This window comes from Psammomys obesus, unplaced genomic scaffold, assembly GCF_907164565.1.
Source record: "Psammomys obesus unplaced genomic scaffold, mPsaObe1.curated_primary_1811, whole genome shotgun sequence".
In the NCBI taxonomy this organism is placed as follows: domain Eukaryota; kingdom Metazoa; phylum Chordata; class Mammalia; order Rodentia; family Muridae; genus Psammomys; species Psammomys obesus.
Window position 1 is genome coordinate 71,301 of NW_026590503.1, and position 22,376 is coordinate 93,676.

A 22,376-nucleotide genomic window follows, 5' to 3' on the forward strand; every position below is an offset into this window, starting at 1 on the left:
TGTGAAAAGGCTTTATTACATTGATTACATTTGTAGGGTTTCTCTCCTGTATGTTTCCTTTTATGCATTTGGAGACCACTGTGATGTGTAAAGTCTTCACCATATTGAGTAACTTCATAGGGTTTCTCTCCAGCATGACTTCTTTCATGCCTGCAAAGATAATTGGAATATGTGAAAGCTTTATCACATTCTTTGCACTGAAAAATCTTTTTATCTCTAGGAATTAATTTTACAAGTTGGTTTACTTGTAAAGAGGAATCAGATCTTAAGGTTTTATCACTTTGTTTACATTCATATTTTCTCTTTCATTATATGTTCTTTTGTATCTTTGAAGATACCTGTAATGGTCAGATTATTTGTTGCATGGTTCACATTTATAGCATCCTTTTTCTACATGAGGTGTTTCATATATTCAAAGAGAACTGGTAGAACTCAGAGCTTTACAACACTGATTGCATTAATAAACTTTCCTATAGTGTGAGTTATATTATACTTGCAAAACCAGGACAGAGAAGTTTTCACATTTCTAGCACTCAGAGGATTTTCTGCACTGTGAATTTGTGGATGTATCTCCAGTGTAGTTGGAAAACCAATTAATTATAAATTTGTTTCACATTGAGAAAGTCTACTCAAAGTTGGTAATACTAAATATCTTCTAGCTATACAGGAGAGGTACATTGCTTCATTCAATATCCTTATGCTCACATGGCTTGTGTCCATTGTGATATATGAAATACCTATTTAAAAAGAATAACACTCTGGGAAGCAGAGGCAGGAGAATCTCTGTCGGTTTGAGGCCAGAGAGTACAGGACAGCCAAGGCTACACAAACAAACAAAGGAGGAAAAGGAGGAGGAAGAAAAGAATGAAGAGAAGGAGGAGGAAGAAATAAAGTATTTCCATATGCATTCACACATTTTGATTTTTTTTGTTCCTTATAGACATTTCTCCACAACAATATTTTTGACTTTCATAAACTGCCCCTCTCACTAAACTTAGCAATGTTACTAAAAGTATATGAATTTTACTATAGACAATTTTACTATAGACCAATTTTACTATAGACATTTGCTTGTTAGAAGGTTTTGGACATATACGTATCACCTATTCAGTGTGTATGCCTCTTACAATATCAGAGTGGTATGAGACTAAACAGATTGGCATTTCTACAGAATAGTCATAATGTGGCTATGATTCAAATGGTAATATCTATTGAGGCACTGTTTTCTTGTCTTCTTTCTTAGACGAATGCCTTGCAAACACAAATCAGACCTAACTTAAAGCAGTGCTTTTTATTATACTGTTGCTTTTCTTTAAAACTTCCAGGACATTAAAAGTTTTTCAGAGGCATAATTAATATCAACTTTCAAATGAAAATTACCTTCCATGTCTTCTAGAACTTTGAGAATGTTCTTCAATATTATGGTCTTCCCAACTGTAGCCTAAAATATAGTAGCAGAAAATGTATGACATTGGAAATTAGGCAAAATTTATGTTATTATCTTCAGTGAGAGACTGATTTATTCACCTCATTCTTCCTCATTCTCAATTGAAATTTCAGAAGAGTATCAATAATAAAGAGTTGTCCCCTTATTTTAAAAAGTGAAAAAAAATTAACTGTTTTACCTATAGCACTGAGGTTCCTGTAGGTCTCCAGCATCACATCTTTGTAGAGACTCTTCTGGGAAGGATCCAGCAAAGCCCATTCTTCTTGAGTAAAGTTCACATGCACATCATCATAGGTCACTGTATTCTAAAATACCCCATAATTTACAACAGAAAGCATGATACCGAAAACATTATAAATGTATAGTTCATTGTCAATATATTCATATAATTCTGATGCTTCCCCAACTTATTTCTTGACTCAGAAGTTCTAATGTAATCACCAAGTCATTTTAGAAGGCAACTGAATAATGTGGTTTGCCTCTGTCATTTCTTCGCTCTTTGAATAGGACATAGCCTTGCAAGAGAAATACCAATTTACAGATATAAGTGGAGCGAGATAGCAAATAGTACTTAGCACATATCAGAGAAATTGTATGAACAATTACTAAGGGCAAGCTGGTGCATTGGCTCATGCCTTTAATCCCAGCACTCAGGAGGCAGAGGCAGGTATATCTCATTGAGCTGGGTTCTAGCCTGATCTATCCAGGACAGCCAGAGGTAAATATTAAGACCCTGTTTCCCTGGCAAAAAAATCAATCTAACATTAAAGATAGATCTCAGGTTTTTAACTGAGATTACTACAAAAAATTGCATTCACTCCAGTTCTGTATTCATCTTCCAGAATCCTGAAGTGTCCCAGTTTAAACTGTATCATTAGTAATATCTTACTAAAAGGAAATGTACGTTTAAACAGTTACAAATGGACAGATGACAATAGTAGTAATGTAAATGTTGGTTATACATAAGCAACATAGGGCAGAAGAGATGGCTCAGCAGTGAAGTACTCTTGCTCATCTTGCAAATAACTGGGCTCAACTTGCAAGTGCTTACCTGAGAGCTCACAACTATCCATTATTCTAAGTTCAAAAGTTCTGAGGCCATCTTTTGACTACTGTGAGGACCAAGCACATAAGGTGCATATTCATATATACAGGCAAAATACTCATATTCAATCAAACAAAATCAAAACAAACACAGAAGGCTCATCAATATTAATGTCATCCTGAGAAACAACTTTCTCTTTGTCAAACCACAAAATTCACGATGTAGATGAAGATCAGCACAACAGCATACGTTTAACACATACAAAAACCTACATTCCAGGCCCATCAGCCAATAATATAAAAACAAAAAAAGCCAGGCATGTTGGCCCATATATAATCTCAGCACTCTGGAGCCAGAGTCAGGCGAACCTTTAAGTTCACAGTCTGCTGGTCTATATTCCTACTTTCAGAACAGTCATGGCTACACAGAGAAATGTGTCTTCAAAAACAAAACCCCAAACAACAAAATTAAAAACATAAAAACATCAGCTACCAAAATAGCTTAGCATTGATTGCTTCTACTGCATCTTATATGATTTAGGGTTAGATTCCATAATGGTGAAGGCATGACAGTACAATAAGGAAGCTGACTGATCAGTTTCAACCACAACACAGTAGACACAAAGAACAGGAAATGGGTTGAGTCTATAGACACTTAAATCCCATCCCCAGTAAGGAATCTAATAAGGTTCCTCCTACAAAAGCTTCCATAAGCTCTCCAAACAAAGCCACAAAGGAGATACAAGTGTTCAAAGACATCATCCTATTTGGGAGCTTTTCAATCAACTATATTCTGTTCCTGATCACTATAGGCTCATGGTGATCCTATGATGAAAATGCATTTAATCTAACTTAATGATCCTAATAGTCTGCAACAGCACATACATTGTTCATGTTTAAAGTCTCTTCTGACACTCAACTTGAGTGCTTGTAAAATAAAAAAGAAAACAAGTTATATCTTTCCAACATACAATGGCACACACTTCCCATGCCAGGAGAGAAAAATGTGCACATAGTGAGGGAAGATTGGACCAAGGCAAGAAACCTAACAGGGCAAACAACGAATCTTGTACCTCTGTCTCATACATATGGGGTTTCAGTTTCAAAAGGCTTAGATGGTCTTAACCCTGCAATGTACCATACAGTTTGGTCACTCCCTATCAGAGTTCTCAACAGCTTAGGTATCCCAACATCTTGTGATCTCAAAATGCAACTCAGGCTTTATCTTCACAGCTTCATGCAATGCACTCTCACAGTCCTCCCTCACTGGGGCTCTGAGTCTACCAAACACAGATGGCAGGACAATGTTGAACTGAAACCACAGAGAAAAAAATCTATGACTTTATATTTTGCACCTTTCTTTTTTCCAAAATCAGCACAACATGGGTAATCCTGCCAAGTTTGGCCTCTAAACTGGGATGGACCCTACCATACTTGGACCACAGTTGCAGCAGGTTTAATATGCTCCTTCCTGGGACTAGGAATCACTTTACCTACTCCTTCCATTAACTGAAGGCTTAGCAAGACAGAGTGTTACCCTTTGGGCACCTTCTTAGGCTTTTAATCCAGAGCAAGGGCCTTCTCTTTAACGGTGATAACCTCCTTGAAATTTCCTGCCTATGTTTTAGTATTTGACTGCCATATAAATACCCAGTACCCATATAAATACCCAGTACTTTTCTCTACAAGCCACAGACTTGGCATTTAGTTCTGCTTTGCTTGTTGCTTTCCTTCCTTCCTTCTTTCTCTTTCTTTCTTTCTTTCTTTCTTTCTTTCTTTCTTTCTTTCTTTCTTTCTTCTTCCTTCCTTTTTCTTTCTTCTCTCTCTCTCTCTCTCTCTCTCTCTCTCTCACTCTTTTAATGTTTTTCACTGTAGTCCTGAATGAACCACTAGCAATAACTGTTCAACATATTCAATATTCAATCTAGGGAATCTGCTCACTATTTTAAAATTCTGCCTTATACAATTTTTCAGGGCATGGGCAGAATAAGAAAGATTTGGGGCCAAAATATCACACAAATGACCTCTAGCTAAATTTTTCATGGAGTCTATTTTCTACTGAAATCCAATGACCTCAGCTTCCTCTGTCTGCATTATTCTTAATACTCCAATCTTCCAGGTCCTACATGAACAGCCAATTAATCTGTATGTACACCTTTCTATGTTTTGACATCTCAAGTCCTGATATTTTCCACATTCCTCCAAAAGAAAACATTTCCAAGTTCTGTCAGTAGCAAAATCACTTTTTGTATAGTTTTGTTGTTGTTCTAACTTGCTACTCTGCTGCTATGATTAAATCCTCTAGCAAAAAGCATCTCAGGTAATGAACAGGTTTACTTGTTTGGTCCTGCCAAATGGGTGCTTAGGATAGAAACTAAAGCTTCAAAAAAAATTAAAGCAAAAACCATGGGCAAAAACATTGTTTCCTGGCTTGTTCTCTTGTGCAGTCACTGTCTCATGCTCAGCTTTCTTATCCAGCCCAGATCCACTTGCTAGGGATATCACCACCCTCAGTGGAAGAACCTTCTCATATCAATCATCAACCAACACAATCTCTCAAAGACATAGAAACCAACCATTTTGATGAGGGCATGCCCTCAATTGAGGTTCCCTCAGATGACTGTAAGCTCTAAAATGTTGACAACTGAAGCTAATTAGAACACAGAGACAATATATGAGAAAGTTTTTAAAACATCAAACCAATGTGTTAACTATATCAATCACTTCAGTAGAAAAACCCAAACATTGATGATTGCAACAATTTGAAAACAGATTTGTCAAGAAATGAGGAGAAGCAAGCCTTTAGAATCAAGAAGAGAAAACTAAAACTGTTTCTTCACAGAAAGTTCACAAACTAACAAAATCTCCAGGAACTCATATAACATATTTATAGTACATTTTCAGAAGACAAAAGTAGATGAAGGTCTATCATTTTCCACAGAAACAACAATATAATTAGATTATAATTAATAAAACCACACAACATAGATGGCACCACAAATAAAAGGAGACAGAAAGACAGACCTTTAAGTCTTTTAAACAAGAGCTAGAATGTTATAATTAAAATCAATAAAATTACTGGCCAGCACTCATCCTATGTACTCTGTTTCTCTCCTTTGCCAATAATAGAATATGGATTAAAAGTGGGAAAAACCCAGTCAACTGGACAAAGAGGCAGTCTAAGGAATAGGAAAAGTTTTTTTTAAACCAAATCCACATTTTACAGAGGCCTAATACACAAAATATATAAACACCTCAAGAAACTAGATGCTCCCAAACCAAAGAATCCAATTAAAAAATGGGGTACAGATCTAAACAGAGAATTCTCAACAGAGGAAACTCAAATGGCTGAGAAAGACTTAAAGAAATCCTCACCATCTTAGCCATCAAGGAAATGCAAATCAAAATTATGTTGAGAATCTATCTTATACATGTCAGAATGGCTAATATCAATAATATAAGCGACAGCTCATTTGCCAGCAAGGATGTGGAGCAAGGGAACACTCCTCACTGCTTGTGGGAGTGCAATCTAATAAAGCCACTATGGAAATCAATATTGTGGTTCCTCAGAAAATTGGGAATCCATCTACCTCAAGATCCAGTTATACTACTCTTGGGCATGTATCCAAAAGGTGCTCCATCCTACTACAAGGAAAACTTGTAGTTGTCAACTATGTTCAAAGCAGCTTTATTCATACTAGCCAGAAACTGGAAACAAACTAGATGTTCCTCAGCTGAAGAATGGATAAACAAAATGTGGAACACTTACATAATAAAGTATTACTCAGGTGTTAAAAATGTTATCTTGGGGAGGGGAAGAGGGAGGGGTTTATGGGGGATACAAAATGAATAAAGTGTAATTAATAAAAGTTAAATAAATAATTAAAAAATGTTATCTTGGGGGCTGGAGAAATAGCTCAGTGATTAAGAACACTGGCTGCTCTTCCAAAGGACCAGGGTTCAATTCCCAGCACCCACATGGTAGCTCACAATTGTCTGTAACTCCAGTTCCAAGATATATGACACCCTCACACATACAAGCAGGCAGAACACCAATATACATAAAATAATAAACAAATATTTAAAAAATGATATCATGAACTTTATAGGCAAATGAACAACAACAACAAAAAATCACTCTGAGGTAACCCAAACCCAGAATGACAGATATGGTATACATTCACTTATAAATGGATATTAGCCATTAGGTAAATGATAATCAAGCTACACACCATAAACCCTGAGAGGTTAGGTAAAGAGGAGGGTTGTACGAGTGTTTGTGTGTATAGGGAAACATTGATCTCCCTGGAGAATAGAATATGTGAGTAGACTGGGTTTACTGGGAACAGGAGTAGGAGGGATCAGTTGTGGGGGGAGGGAGTGGATTGAGGGAGAGATAGTATAGTACCCGTAGAAAAGCTGGATTAGGGGACATTTGGGGGGTAGTGCAGAAACCTAGTGCATTGGCAACTTCCTGGAATCTATGAGGGTGATTCTAGTGAGGACTCCCAGTAATGGATGATACGGAGTCATTTTTTGTAGCCAGGCAGTAATGAGAATGGGTTATGTTTGGTTGAGTTGTTGACCATGGACGTTCCTTGGAGATCCCTAAACAACATATTCTGATGATACTAGGACAAAATTTTGTTCTCTGAAAACCAGCAGGGTCCCATTGCTGAGGACAACTTCCACAGAGCTCACTAAAAGTAGAGGTCAAGTGGATGCAGGCTTGGAGCCTTCACTCCTATGTTCTAGTCTCTTTGAGGAAAAACGGTACCCACAGGCTTCAGAAAGAGAAACCTAGATACCAACCCAGCTATAAAACCCTCAAACTACAATTGGTCCTGCCAGCAATGGTGGTAACAAACTTGTTTGAATGGCTAACCAATGTTTGGTTTAACATGCAGCCCAGGATATGAGAAGGAACCCAGGCCTAACAGTGCCTGGATATCAGGAACCTCACAAAGACTTAAAGAGAAAACATGGGCTGGCATGGGTCTGTGCTAGGTCTTCTGCTGATATGTTATGGCTGTTAGTGTGCTGCTTTTGTGGGACTCCTAACAGTGGGAGAAGGTGTAGCTCTAATTGCCTGATCTTGAGACTCTTCCTCTTATTGGGTTGCCTTGTCCAGCCTCAATATGAAGGCTTTCATCTTGTTTTTTTGTATCTTGTTTTGTCCTGTTTGGCTGTCGTCTCTTTGAGGTTTGCTCCTTCCTGAAGAGATAACAGAGAGGGTAAGAATGGATTTTGGAGAGAGGACAGGAAAAGTGGGGTAGCTGGGAGGAGTCAAGGGAAACAGTGGTCAGGAGATATTGTATGAGAAGAATTTATTTTCAATTAAAAAATCAATTCAATATTGCTTAAATGAAAATACAAAAAATAAGGGAAGCAATAATGAACAAAGAAAAGCGAAATACTAAAGATGGAAAGCATGATTTTGACAGATACAGTTCTCGTTCTGTTTGTGTAGAAGTGAGCATCACATCATAGTTCATGACAAGCTCATTCTTGGGCCCTGTCTATATCTGTGAAATCAGAAGTTTTGCTCTTAGCAATATGAAATATATATCGTGCAGGAAACAAACCCAGATCATTTTCTTGTGTTACCTCTCAGTAGTTTGGACTGTGGAATTACAGAGCTTCCTGCTCATTTCATTCCAAAAGAATACTCTTGTTTCTTTTTAAGAAAAACAAATGTTTGAATAACTATTCAAATAATAGAAACGCATATGTAATGTTATACAGTATTGCTACATTAATTATATAATACATTAAATATAAACTGATGTATAAAAATGTTAAATGTTTAAACATTCTCCAAAGCAAAAAATGAAAGTGTTACAATCTAAGATGGGTTATTTAATCCAAAGAAAACAAGATGAATTACTTAACTATAGTTTATTATCATTATATAAGTTCAAACAAAAAAGTCAATCTGTTTCTTAACGTCAGTTTTACTTTATTTTCCTGAGGTATTTGTTGTTTCAAGAGGATTACTGTCTGCTAGGCATGGCCTTGGAAGCTTTTAGGCTCTGTACAATCTAACCTAGGCCTAAAATGTTTTCAGCCTCTGAGACTTGCTGCTCAAAAGGAGTAAGGAGGCAGTTTTACCCAGAGAGCAATAGAAAGACAGGTTGCAGAGAGAAAACTCAGGTGAAGACCTAATGAGCCAGAGAATGAGAAGAAGCCAGAAGATTAGAAAAGATTGCTGGAGTTGGTCTGAGGCTAAACAGAATAATTCAGAGGCTGAGAGAGAAGCCATACTGAATAAGTTAGCTGGGAGAGAAGTTTGAGCCAGAACAACTGAGTTGAACCAGCCAGCCCAGAGCTCAATGAGAAGAAAAGATGAGCTTATTCAGCAGTAAGTCTCAGAGGCTGAAAACATTCTAGGCCTAGGTTAACAGACGGAGGCAATAATCCTCACAGACAACAATTGAAACAGAAGAATAAAAGTTACTTTTATACTTTTTCATGCAGTATGACTCACTGGCATAAAGCTCTCAAACCATCCAAATAAAACAACTTTCTGCATTTTTACAGTATACTATAATAGCACATTTGCTTCTCATGTCTATAACAACTATTGGTACAAAAAGCTTGGTATTTAATTTTTCTTTTCCACATACCACCTGAAAGAATGTTAGAAAAACCCTTTAAAGGTGATTACTTCAGCTAGATTCTGTGCTTCCTGCCCTTCATTTTCTATTGCTACCTGCAGTGTAGACAAGATGGCCGAAACTCTCACATCCATCTGACAAATAGGAGTGCACTAAAGATTAAAATCACATAGGAGGAGATCAGAAACTTCAAAACTCATGAGTAACCTGGTGGCTGGATCCAAAATTCTGGACTGATGCTTTCAGGCTGGAGGGAATATCCGGTGAGTTGGGGATGATTGGATCCAGGACCCCCCAGGGCCACATCCTGGGTCCAGGAGTCACAAACTGTGAGGCCTCTACCCTTTCTGCATACTTGAGAGAGTGCAGGCCCCCAGGTCCAGGGTCTCTCTGTTCCAGCAGCCACACATCAGATCCCTCCTGCTCCCTTGAGGGCAGCATTTGGATTCCTGGGACAGCATCCCAACCTCCAAACTATGGTTCTAATGGTCCCCTGTAGAGACCAGGTGGACAATAAAATCATACAGATTCTGGATCCAAGATGATGGAGGATAAGTCTGAGTCCCAGGAGTGCAGTGTCTGATAGGCCTAAAAAAATGTAGCTCAGCTGCCTTCTGAGGCACTGGATCTCCCACCATTGCCACCTGAGGCAGACAACCCTCCCCCATGGCAGCTTCAAACCAAGGTGCTTGTGCCCCCTCAGCTATCCCTGGAGATACCTCAAAGCACCCATGCTGGAGCCACTTACTCTACAAAGTACCTGTGCTGTGCCCTGCTTTCCGAAACACCTACCCCAGAGTGGCTGCATCTGAAATGCCAGCACTCATTTGTATTCCCCTGAACCTTTCTCTTCATCCCAAAGACTACTTCAGATTCCAGAAACAGGCAGACCTAGTCTTAGGTGAGGGTTCAAGAAACAAACAACCAAGTTTACAGATAACTTACGCTAAAGGCCAGCATAATAAACAAAAACCAGGGCATCAAGGCTCCATCAGAACCCCCTCCCCAAAACAATGGATATTCTAATGTAGCTGAAACACAGAAAAACAACTTAAATCTGATTATGCAGTTATTAGAGGCATATAAAGAAGAAATAAACAAATCGCTCAAAGAAATACAGGAAAATACAGCCAAACATCAAGGACAGACAGAAAACCATAATTAAACAGGTGAAGGAAATGAATAAAACAGTTCAAAACTTGAAAATGGAATTAGAATCAATAAAGAAAAGGAAAACTGAGAATACTCTGGAGATGGAAAACTTAGAGAAGAGATCAGGAACCACAGAGGTAAGCATCACCAACAAAATTCAAGAGATAGAGGAGAGAATCTCAGGTGTTGAAGATACAATGGAAGAAATCAATATATCTCTCAAAGAAAGAGCACAGAAAAATTTCTGACATAAAACATCCAAGAAATCAAAGACACCATGAAAAGACGACACCTAAGAATAATAGGAATAGATGAAGAAGAAGATTCCAGGCTCCAAGGTCCAGAAAATATTTTCAAGAAAATCATAGAAGAAAAATTTCCCAACCTAAAGAAAGAGAAGCCCTTAAACATACAAGAGGCCTACAGAACACCAAATAGACTAGACCAGAAAAGAAACTCCTATCACTCCTCCTATCACATAATAATCAAAACAACAAATCTACAGAACAAAGAAAAATGTTAAAGATGGCAATGGGAAAAGGCCATGTAATATATAAAGGTAGACCTATCAGAATCACACTTGACTTCTCAACAGGGACTATGAAAGCTACAAGGGCCTGGCAGGTATCACACAGCAATAAAGAGACCACAGATGCCATCCCAGACTACTAGACCCAGCAAAACTTTCAATCATCATACATGGAGAAAACAACTATTCCATGACAAAACTAAATTTAAACAATACATACCAACTTAGCCCTACTGAAGGTAGTAAAAGGAAAACTCAAACCCTATGAGGTCAACTATACCCAAGAAAACACAGAATATAGATAACTTCACAACAGCAAAACCAAAAGAAAACAAACACACTATCACTACCAACATGACAATAAAAGGAACGAACAACCATTCGTCACTAATATCTATCATCATCAATGAACTCAACTATCCAATAAAAAGACATAGGCTAACAGAATGGTTGAGGAAACAGGACCCAACATTCTGCTGCATTCAAGAAACACACCTGAGCAACAAGGATAGACACTGAGTAAAGGACTGGAAAAGGTTTTTCCAAGCAAACAGACCCAAGAAGCAAGCTGGAATAGCCATCCTACTATCTAATAAAATAGACTTTTAACCAAAATTAATCAAAAAAGATGGGGAAGGATACTTTATTCTCACCAAAGGAAAAGTGCCCCAAGAGGTCATCACAATCCTGAACATCTATGCCCCAAATACAAGGGTACCTGCATTCATAAAAGAAACATTATTAAAGCTTAAAGCATACATTGATCCCAACACATTAATAGTGTGAGACTTCAACACCCCACTCATACCAACAAGAAAGAGGACCCAGGGTAAGATGATCAATCCTCACTTAGAAAGACAAATGGGATGGACATTGGAAGTAGGAGAAAACAAGAAACAGGACAGGAGCCTACCACAGAGGGACTCTGAAAGACTCTACCTAGCAGTGTATCAAAGCAGATGCTGAAACTCATAAACAAACTTTAGGCAGAGTGCAGGGAATCATACAAAAGAAGAGGGAGTTAGTAAGACCTTGTGGAGAGGACAGGAGCTCCACAAGGGCCAAATATATCTGGGCACTGTGGCCTTGTCTGAGACCAATTCTCCAACCAAGGACCGTGCATGGCTATAACCTAGAATCCCTGCTTGGATGTAGCCCATGGCAGCGCAGTATCCAAGTAGGTTGTGCAGTATCCAAGTAGGTTCCCCAGTAAGGGGAACAGGGACTGTCTCTGACATGAACTCAGTGGCTAGCTCTTTGACCTCCCTGTGGGAGGAACAACCTAGCTAGGCCACAGAAGAGGACATTGCAGCCAGTCCTGGTGAGACCTGATAATCTAGGGTCAAATAGAAGGGGAGGAGGACCTCCCTATCAGTGGACTTAGAGAGGGGCAGGGAGGAGATGGGGGAGGGAGGGGATTGGGAGGGGATGAGGGAGGGGGCTATACCTGGGATACAAAGTAAATAAACTGTAATTAATATAAAAAAATAAAAAAGAAAGAAGAGCTAATACCAGTACTCCTCAAAGTATTTCACAAAATAGAAACAGAAGGAACATTACCAAACTCATTCTATAAAACCACAGTCACCCTGATTCCTAAACTACATAAAGACTCAAGACAAAACAAATTCAGACCAATCTCCCTTATGAACATCCATGCAAAAATACTCAAACTGAATTCAAGAACACGTCAAACACATCATCCACTATGATCAAGTAGGCTTCATCCCAGGGATGTAGGGATGGTTCAACATAGAAAAATCCATCAATGTAATCTGCTATATAAACAAACTAAAAGAAAAAAAAATCACATGATCATTTCATGAGATGTAGAAAAAGCCTTTGACAAAATCTAACACCCATTCCAGATAAAAGTCTTGGAGAGATCATAAATACAAGGCCCATACCTAAACATAATACTGGCTATATACAGCAAGCCAAAGCCAACATCAAACTAAATGGAGAAAAACTCAAAGCAATCCCACTAAAATCAGGTACAAGGCAAGGTTGCTCACTCTCCATATCTCTTCAATATGGTACTAAAAGTTCTAGTTTGAGCAATAAGACAAGTAATGGAGATCAAAGCAGTACAAATCAGAATGGAAGAAGTTAAAGTATTGCTATTTGCAGATGATATGTTAATATATATAAGCGACCCCAAATATTCCACCAGAGAAATCCTGCAGCTGATGAAGTCCTTCAGCAAAGTGGCTGGATACAAGATAAAAAAAATAGTAGTCCTCCTGTATACAAATGACAAACATGCTGAAAAAGAAATTAGGGAAACCACACCCTCCACAATAGCGACAAATAATATAAAGTATCTAGGAGTAACTCTAACCTAGGAAGTCAAAGACCTGTATGACAAGAACTTCAAGTCTCTGGAGAAGGATATTGAAGAAGATACCAGAAGATGGAAGGATCTCCTATGCTCATGGATCGGTAGGGTTAACATTAAAAATGGCCATCTTACCAAAGGCAATCTACAGATTCAGTGCAATCTCCATCAAAATAACAACACACTAAATGAGGGGCAAGGTTTCGCTAACACCCCACTCTGGTCCAGTGAGTGGGGTTTGATAGTAACCTTTGCTACAATGAAGAAGAAAGAAAAAAAAAATAACAACACAATTTTTCACAGACCTTGAAAGAACAAGTATAAACTCCATATGAAAAAACAAAAAAACTCAGAAAAGCTACAACACAATAATAGAACTTCTGGAAGTACTGCATACCTGACCTCTGTACTACAGAGCAATAGTAATAAAAACTGCATGATACTGGCATAGAAATAGGCTGGGTAAGCAATGGAATTGAATGGAAGATCCAGAAATAAACCTACACACCTAAGCAAACCTGATTTTTGACAAAAGAGCCAAAACCATACAATAGAAAAAAGACAGCATCTTCAACATATGGTGCTGGTCTAACTGGATGTCTACATGTAGGAAAATGCAAATAGATCCATATTTATTACTCTGCACAAAACTCAAGTCCAAGTGGATCAAAGACCTCAACATAAAACCAGATACACTAAATCTGCTATAGGAGAAAGTGGCAAAGAGCCTTGAACTCATTGGCACAGGAGACAATTTCCTGATCAGAACACCAACAGCACAGATCTACAACTAATAAATGGGACCTCATGAAACTGAAAAGCTTCTTTAAAGCAAAGGACACCATCAACAGAATGAAATAGCAGTCTACAGATTGGGAAAAGATCTTCACCAATCCTACATCCAACAAAGGGCTAATATCCAGAATATATAAAGAACTCCAGAAATTAAATACCAACAAACCAAATAATCTAATTTTAAAAATGGGATACAAAGCTAAACAGGGAATTCTCAACAGAAGAATCTTGAATGTTGGGAAACAGTTAAAGAAATGCTCAGTGTTTTTAGTCTTCAGGGAAATGCAAATCAAAACGACTAAGATTCCATCTTACACCTGTCAGAATGGCCAAGATCAAAAACTTAAGTGACAAGATATGCAGGCGAGGATGTGGAGAAACAGGAACACTCCTCTATTGCTGGTGGAAGTGCGAATTTGTACAACCACTTTGGAAATCAATCTGGAGCGTTTTCAGAAAACTGGGAATAGCCATTCCCCAAGACCCAGCTATACCACTCCTTGGCATATACCCGAAAGATGCTCCACCATACCACAAGAACATCTACTTAACTATGTTCACAGCAGGTTTATTCATAATAGCCAGAAACTGGAAACAACATAAATGTTCCTCAGCTGAAGAATGGATAAAGAAACTGTGGTATATTTACATAATGGAATACTACTCAGCCATTAAAAACAAGGAAATCATGAAATTTGCAGGCAAATGGTGGGAACTAGAAAAGATCAACCTGAGTGAGGTAACAAAGACCCAAAGACACACATTGTGTATACTCACTTATAAGCTGATTTTAGTCATACAGTACAGGATAGACATACCACAATGCACAGACCCAACAAGGTTAAGTCCAATGGGCATTTTAGGCTTTATGTCGACTCACTAGTTAGAGGAGTAGGGGTTATCTCTGACATGGACTATGTTGCCTCCTTTCTGTTCACTCCCCCGGATGGGACTTCCCTCCAAGGCCACAAGGGAGGAAGACAAACTCAGTCCTCATGTGAATAGATGAACTGGGATGTCTGGGTTTGGGGGCATCCCTATTCTGAGGAACAGGGGAGAGGGGATGTGAGAGGGAGATTAGAACTTGGAGGAGAGAAGGGACAGGGCCTATGACTGAGATTTAAATTGAATTAATTAATAAAAAAAGTGAGAAAGAAAAAATCAGATGGGAGAAAGAAGTGGATTGACACTGCTTAAGCTGTAATTACATGCTGTTTCATGACCTTTATAAGTGTATAATCCTTTAGCCATTGCTATTGTCTTCATTCATTTAGCACAATGTCCTCCTGAGGCACCCAGCTTGTCCTCAACAAATGAACATTGAGGTTATTTTCATATTCAGGCCATCATGAATAACACTGCAATGAAAATAAGAATTCTGATAATTTTCAATACTAATTTCAAGTGCATGGAAAATATACTGAAATGATTGCTGAGATCTATAGCAATTCTGTCATTTTATTTATAAAATGGGGTTGCTTGGGTATAAGTATTACGTCAAATGTATCAGAATACATACATTAAATATGTGCAATATTAAATCAACTATAACACAAAATGGTTTTAACTAATTTTAGTTGCTAGCTTTGGAAATTCCCAACTCCCTATCAGAGTTTAATCTGCATGCTAACATACAATCCTGTGTCACATTCAGATTCACTGTTCACTTTTTTCTAACTTAAATCGTATTTAATGAGATATCTTTTATGACACAATAACAATATATTGTGTCATTAAACTCTATACTTTTTCTACGGTGTTGTACATTATTTCACTTCAGTTTCACACACTGTAGTTTGCTAAAAGAATGCTTATGTAGAATATATTTTACCATTTATACAACTGTAAACACCATTAAAGTAATATATTTTCAAAAAAGAGAAAAAAAGATTTTGGGTATGTTAGATTAGCAGCATAAATTAAGAACAATCCAAAGAAAATTCCTAACAATTTATAACAGAAAAAACTGACTCCAAAGCTATATGCCATGTAAAAAAACTCAGAATTCTCAATAGGATAACGAAGGAATAGTAAACATTTGGCATAATGTGATTTCTGTACTTTCCATAAAGCTACAACAATCAAAAGGTTTATAATATTTGTGAAAGAATAAGGGGATGCAGAGAAAAAGCCAAGAAGGTAAGGCCCAAAATATAGCTGTCTTGCGTCTTAATCAAAAGACTTAAGGAAACTTAGCCAGGAATAGTGTGAATTTGACCAATGTTACCTATGACTGCATGTGTATAGAAATTAAATAAACAGACTTCACAACTCCTACAAAATAACTCAAAGTGACCTCTAAGCTGTTGTATTTCTGACTTCATATACAACTGATCTCTCTTCCAAAGAGAGAGGCCCCATGTTCTCTCTGTAAATAGAGGTGATCAGAAAGGTGGGCTATGACTGCAGCACTTCATGCTTCCTTGTGATTTTAGGCAAACCTAGTTCCACTGAAGCACACAAAACATCGAAGTATACTTTAATGTCTTTGTCCTGCCACATGTATTGTGGTAGGACATGATGTGGAATCTGCCTTGGTCCACCTACACAACACCATGCAAACATGAAAAACCTCTGTAGTTCAGAACCTCCTTTTGTTTCCCAAAATTAACTTTCCCTAAATCATGTCATTGTGGTTGCTGGTAGTAGAAAGGGAAAAGAATTTTAATCAAATATTATTGAAGACTGATCCCCATCACCTTCTAAACTATTTGTAAAATTTATCACACAAAGCTGAATGTGGCATGCAATGTTCTGAAACTTCTAGAAACCAGACCTTAAGTTTTCCTGTCTTCCCACTGCACACCAACAGCAACGAACGCCTGTGTGTGCATACTAGACAGTGATATTATAAACAACACAGCTTCCTAAGGCCAGAGCTGTAGAGCCTCCCCATCCCCAGGGAATCCACACTCAGGGAGGCTCAGAGTCCAAGGGACACTGCCCCGGTCACCACATATACCAACAGAACCACAGTCTGGTTTATGGTCCATCCCAGTCCAAGTAGATTAGTCTCAAATAGCTTAGCCAACCTGCTCTTCCTCAGAGCAGCCACACTTATCATGGTATAGCTTGCAGTCTCTCTCACAGCTCCCTAAAGTTACATCAGAGGGAAATATGCAAAGAACCTGCAAGCTAGCTCCCACTGGTGCTCTTGATCACTAAGCCTGACAAAAGTCCCTCATTAGCTTTGACCTCCCACTTGGTCCTCAGGACAGTAGCAGCTCTCCTATTGGATAATTAGAGCTCAAATAACTCAGCACAGTCTTTCCCAGCTCTGCCCTTCAACAGAGCCCTAGTCTGTTAAGTGTGTTTTAGTAGAATCTTCCACTTTCCCAGGGTACCTGTTCATCTTCCAAGGCATAGGGTCCTTTGTGTGCATATTCTATTACACAGTCAATGTCCAAAGCAGCCATCTCTACCTCATAGCTGGGAAGCCCTGCAGCCAAACTTCAGTCAAACTCAAACAGTAACAATTAAAGCAAAAAGTGGCTATGAATTTGAAAGCAAAGAACAGTAAATGGGAGGTGAATGAAAAAAAAAAAAAGGAAAAAGGAAAGGACATGGCTGCTCCTAGGTATGGTGGAATAGAAAGTTTATTATAGATAAAAGAGAAAGCAAAGCCAGAGGCAGGGACATCTGGGAGAATCCATAGTGGACATGACCCTGAGCCAGGAGAGGGTGGCAAGTAAAGGGGAGAGCCAGACCAAGAGTCCAGGAAAGTAAATGGTAGATGAAAAAGTCCAGGTAAACAAAATAGTTGAATTATATAAGGAAGGGAAGCTGGGAGAAGGGCAACCCAACCCCTAGGCTAGAGGGTGGGTAGGGACTGAATGATGCAGGGAGAACTTGCTCATCAGGTCCACTTTGCTTTGTTAAACAGGCAGCTCAGGCATTTGACCCAGGGTTTGAGACTTAACAGTGGGGAGAAATGAGAAGATTGAAGTGATTTAAATAAAATCTCAAAAAATTATTTTAAAAAGTTGAAACAGGCTTTATGGGACTGTATTCTCAATGAATTAAACTTATGTACTAGAGCACACCAAGAATTTCTCTCAGTTTGTACACTTTCAGACACAAATAACATTCCTGTTAAGCACAGCCACACCAGTTTGTCAAGATGTCCTGTGATGGTTGAACTAGTATAACTACAGATTTGGTTTCTAAAAATTAAGTTCAATTCTTTATCCAGATTATTTTTTATTAATTTTTATTTTTTTAATATTAGTTACAGTTTGTAACTTCGTATCCCTGCTGTATCTCATTCCCTCTTTCCCTCCCAATCCTACCCTTTCACCCTCATCTCCTCCCTGCCCCTTTCCAAGTCCACTGATAGGGGAGAACCTCCTCCCCTTCCACCTCTTTATCCAGATTCTTGATTGCCCTGGTCTCCGAATCTACAAAAATGGCCAGCTTGTACTTTCATTGATGGCCTAAAATTGATTACCTGATTACCCATTGCTAATGCTATTATCAAAAGAAGAAAATTCTTACTTTCCTTCTTCCCCTTCCCTTTCTGTGCTATGACTACACTAGTTTTAAAGTTGGTCAGTGAACTCAATTCTTACACAGGTCCCTCTTTATTTGTAATTCCCCTCACCCCCCCCCCAAAAAAAAGGTCAGGGATATAGGAGGACACTCATCCACTGGTCTCTCTTTCTCACCGACCAGTCAGGGCCCAGCCTAGAAGGAGTTGCAGGACTGTCTTCCAGACACTGGGCAGCAGAGGCAGGATTAGGTGTTCAAAGCAATTCTCAATTACATAGCATGCATGAGGTAAGCCTGAGCTACAAAAGATACTGCCCCGAGCAGAAACTAATAATCAAAGTACTTGAGAAAAAGGAATAAAATTCTTAATGATTGGAGACATTGGAGAATAAAAACAATTAAGGGATCATAGCAGTAATGCGTTCAGAAAATGAAATTTAAAGAGGAATAACAACTGAGTTCTTAAAATGATGAATATAATTGAAAAAAAAGAGGCATGGCTATACTGACTTTTAAAAAGAGCAGGCCATTCCATGGTAGAGGAAATGGCATTAATAAGACAGTGTTTGACCTTGCCTATGTGCAATGTTAGCTGCTGAGACCTGTAACCTCACACACAGCTACAACCAAAGACCTGTGTCCCAACCCTCTGAGCTGACTTAACTGTGCCAATGAAGATTGCTCATATCTTTATAGGACAGTCTATTAATTGGAAATTAAATATTCATCAGCTAAGCATAACCTCCCCAAATTGTACACCAATTGATCTGGTGTGTTTTCATTCACATGCATGAAATAATACATGTTGGGAAATTAAAAAAAATCATTCACTCAACCTGAATCAGGTCCTTTTTCATAATGGTGACCTCTAAAGCTACTCCCTTAAACTTTAGTCTGTAATCTAGCTATTGCCTACCCTGTTTCACTCTGTAGTATAGTTCTTGCAGTAGACTGTTCCTCCTGTTCTGGTCTGAAGGCAGAAGCCATGCTCCACATGCAAATCATTTTCCTGTTGCTGCAATGGACTGTTCACTACATGACTCAAATGAGTAATTTTAAAACTTTGTTGTGGTATATCTCTTTAACTTAAGAATTTAGGAAGTTTAATCAAGATGAAAGCAAGGTCAGTACCTTGGGGAACAAAAGACTGGGATCAAGGTGACCTGAGTCAACATAGCTTGTCACAGAAACATTTTTCTAGAAGGCTGAAAATGCAGCTATTTTAGAATTAAAACACCTTCCCACAGAGAAATCACTCCACACACAATTAAAAGATTAATTAAGAAAAATCTCTTTAATAATAGCTTGCATCCAGCTCTAGGTTGTAGTGACATTTTTGAGAATTCTGGAATTTTGGCTTCTTTAAAAAACACAGAAGTAGCCAGTCCTGATGAGACCTGATAGACAAGGGTCAGATGGAAGGGGAGGAGGACCACCCATATCAGTGGACTGGGGAAGGGGCATGGGAGAAGATGAGGAAGGGTGGGATTGGGAGGGGACAAGGGAGGGGACTACTGCTGGGATACAAAGGGGAGGGCATGGGAGGAGATGAGAGAATGAGGGTGGGATTGGGAGGGGATGAGAAAGGGGGCTACAGCTGATATATAAAATGAATACATTGTAATTAATAATAAATTTTAAAAAAGAAAAAACCCCACAGAAGTATCATAAGAAGGTGTTTTTATTTTAATCTTAGGTGTAGGGATGTGGAGCTGCTTCTAACTGTCCACAGCAGCTGACTATGATTTGCTTTGTGCTCTAGCAGAAGCATGGTTTGCCAGCTGCAGATTTCTGTGTGATGGTGTGACATTTCGAATTCCAGGAACTTTTCAGAGGGTACATAAATTTGAGGGTCCCTGAGAGGCAGGGTGGGGCAGTTGTTAGTCTTTTAGGGAGGTTGGCTGTGGTTTTTTGGTAGCTGTAGTCAAAGAAGAAGCAAAAGGAAAGAAATTAAATTCAGGGACCTCTTTCTCCTCTATCCTTGTTTCTCTCCTATCTAGTGTTAGGGGGTGAAATGGGGCATGGGAATATGCATGATAAAGGGTGAGAAAAAAAGAAGAAACCCCAAAGTAGTCAAGATCAGATACACTAATTAATGTTAAAAAAGGTACAGATTTTGCATATCCTTAAGTCCCTTAAGACCCCAGGTTATATTTTAAACAATTTAAATAAGGACAGGAAGCTGCAAGTCTAGCCAGTCAGGCAGATGGGAGATGTACACAGCAAAGATATTCCCAGAATTATTTCTTAAGTAAACCAGTGTCCTGAAACAGCAGGTCATTCTTCAGTGACCTGGACAGGATCAAGTGGAAAATTCCAGAGGATGAAAAAGATAGAAAAGTATAAGGTAGAAAGTATAAAAGCTGGGGTGGGGAGGTCTTGCAAAAGTTGTTTCTTATGTTAAGGAAGCTTCTCAAGAATAGCATTTTGTATACTACTTCCAGGGGGGAATATAGAGGGAAATGGGAAACATCTATAAAGTCAGCAGAAACTATATCATACATACCAGTATGGGACAAACTCAGAAGTCCAATCAAGCAGTGCTGCACAAGGAAAACTCTCAAGAACATTACTAACCAAGCCTACAGTGGCCTTGGGATTGATAACCACAGCCCCAAGTGTTCTCAGATTGTGAAGCAACCCCTCCCCACAGGCCCTGGCCCCAGACAATTACCAGCTCTCTCAAATACATTCCTGTTTCTAGAGGAGGAGCTCTGTTTTCTATACATTGGGGCTTTAGGGAACGCTCCCAAGGTCTAGGTCTGCCAAGCATGTTCATGGGTTTCAGAAGGAGCTGTCATTCTAGGTATATGAGGACCTCAGGGAAAGACTTGCTTGATCAGGCCAGCACTCAACACAACAGTGTTTTTCCTTTTCAAATGGTTGTCACCAGGTGTCATCTTGCCCATGTGGCAGAACTATGGGTTTCTCAAGAAGAAAACTGAACCTTTATGGCACACCAAGCTGTAATGTCCCATTGAGCAGTTTGTTCTAACAAGCCTGCTCTTTGATATGGGGATGGGTTTAGTGGCTGGTTGTAAATCAGGGTTGTTTCCTTTGTTATGGTTTGGAGCCGTATTTCTGGACAATCCTGGTGAACAAACATGTACATCCTAGCATTCTAATCTCTAACCGGCCTGGAGAGCATACTACTTATCTGCAGGGTGTTTTAGAGGCGATCTCCCACCATCTAAATTCTACTTAGTGTGATTTACTTTCTTATAAGCATTGGTAACTCCTTTATAGCAACAGTTCCACTCTTTTACATCACAGCTTAATATTGGAATGCTACCCAACACATCAGATGCCATTTACAGACTCCACAAAATTAACTCCACATTTAAATGTTAAATGCTAAGGGCAGAACTTGTAGAAGATACTAAAGAAACTATGGCTTTACGAGCTTGGTATCCTGCCAAGGATGTTGCTACCCACGCGCCCCTGGTCCAAATGCTCTGCGTAGATGCAGCCCCACAGTGAAGTTATTCAGAGGCCACCACTGGGTCCAGGGAGTGGCTAGGACCCCACGGGACAGGCTGCATCTGGCGCCGATTCCCCGACCCAGGCCCGGGAAAGACCCAACACACCAGCTCCAGCTGCTCAGCCGTCTGCTCCTCTCCGTTGTAAGCAGTGACCCTGCGGCTCACCATGTCGCAACTTCTCAGCGCCAGAGCTCCCGTCATGACATCAGCGTTCACAGAACGTCTCACCGAACCATTCAGACCTGCTCAGCTTTGGAGCGGAACCTGCAGTTTGGCACCCGGAAAAACCCTCCTCTTCTTCTGACTGACAGGTCAGCCTGAAGTCTCTGATTGGCCAGTGAGTCTTGAATGACATGAGCACCTCCTATAGGGTTAGAGGGTGCTGAAGAGACTCAGTATAGGGGTCCTGGACCAGGATTCCAGTCCAAGGCCAGATCTTTTCCAGATTTGCATTTCAGTAGCATTTGTGCCTGTCCTGCAAAAG

The 22,376-nt window shown here is 39.2% G+C and overlaps 1 protein-coding gene across 1 annotated transcript in view; it reads right to left on the reverse strand.

Moving 5' to 3' along the window:
• Positions 1–22,149, reverse strand: part of LOC129677020 (zinc finger protein 431-like) — a 23,853-nt gene extending 1,704 nt beyond the window's left edge. Inside the window, exons 1-4 of the mRNA XM_055607568.1 lie at positions 21,998–22,149; positions 1,626–1,752; positions 1,381–1,441; positions 1–150 (exon numbers count right to left, since the gene is read on the reverse strand). The exon at positions 1–150 is cut by the window's left edge and continues 1,704 nt beyond it. Coding sequence (XP_055463543.1) covers positions 1–150; positions 1,381–1,441; positions 1,626–1,752; positions 21,998–22,093 — 434 coding nt within the window. The 5' untranslated portion in view covers positions 22,094–22,149. The remainder of the gene's footprint in view (positions 151–1,380; positions 1,442–1,625; positions 1,753–21,997) is intronic.
• Between the last annotated feature and the right edge of the window lie 227 nt (positions 22,150–22,376).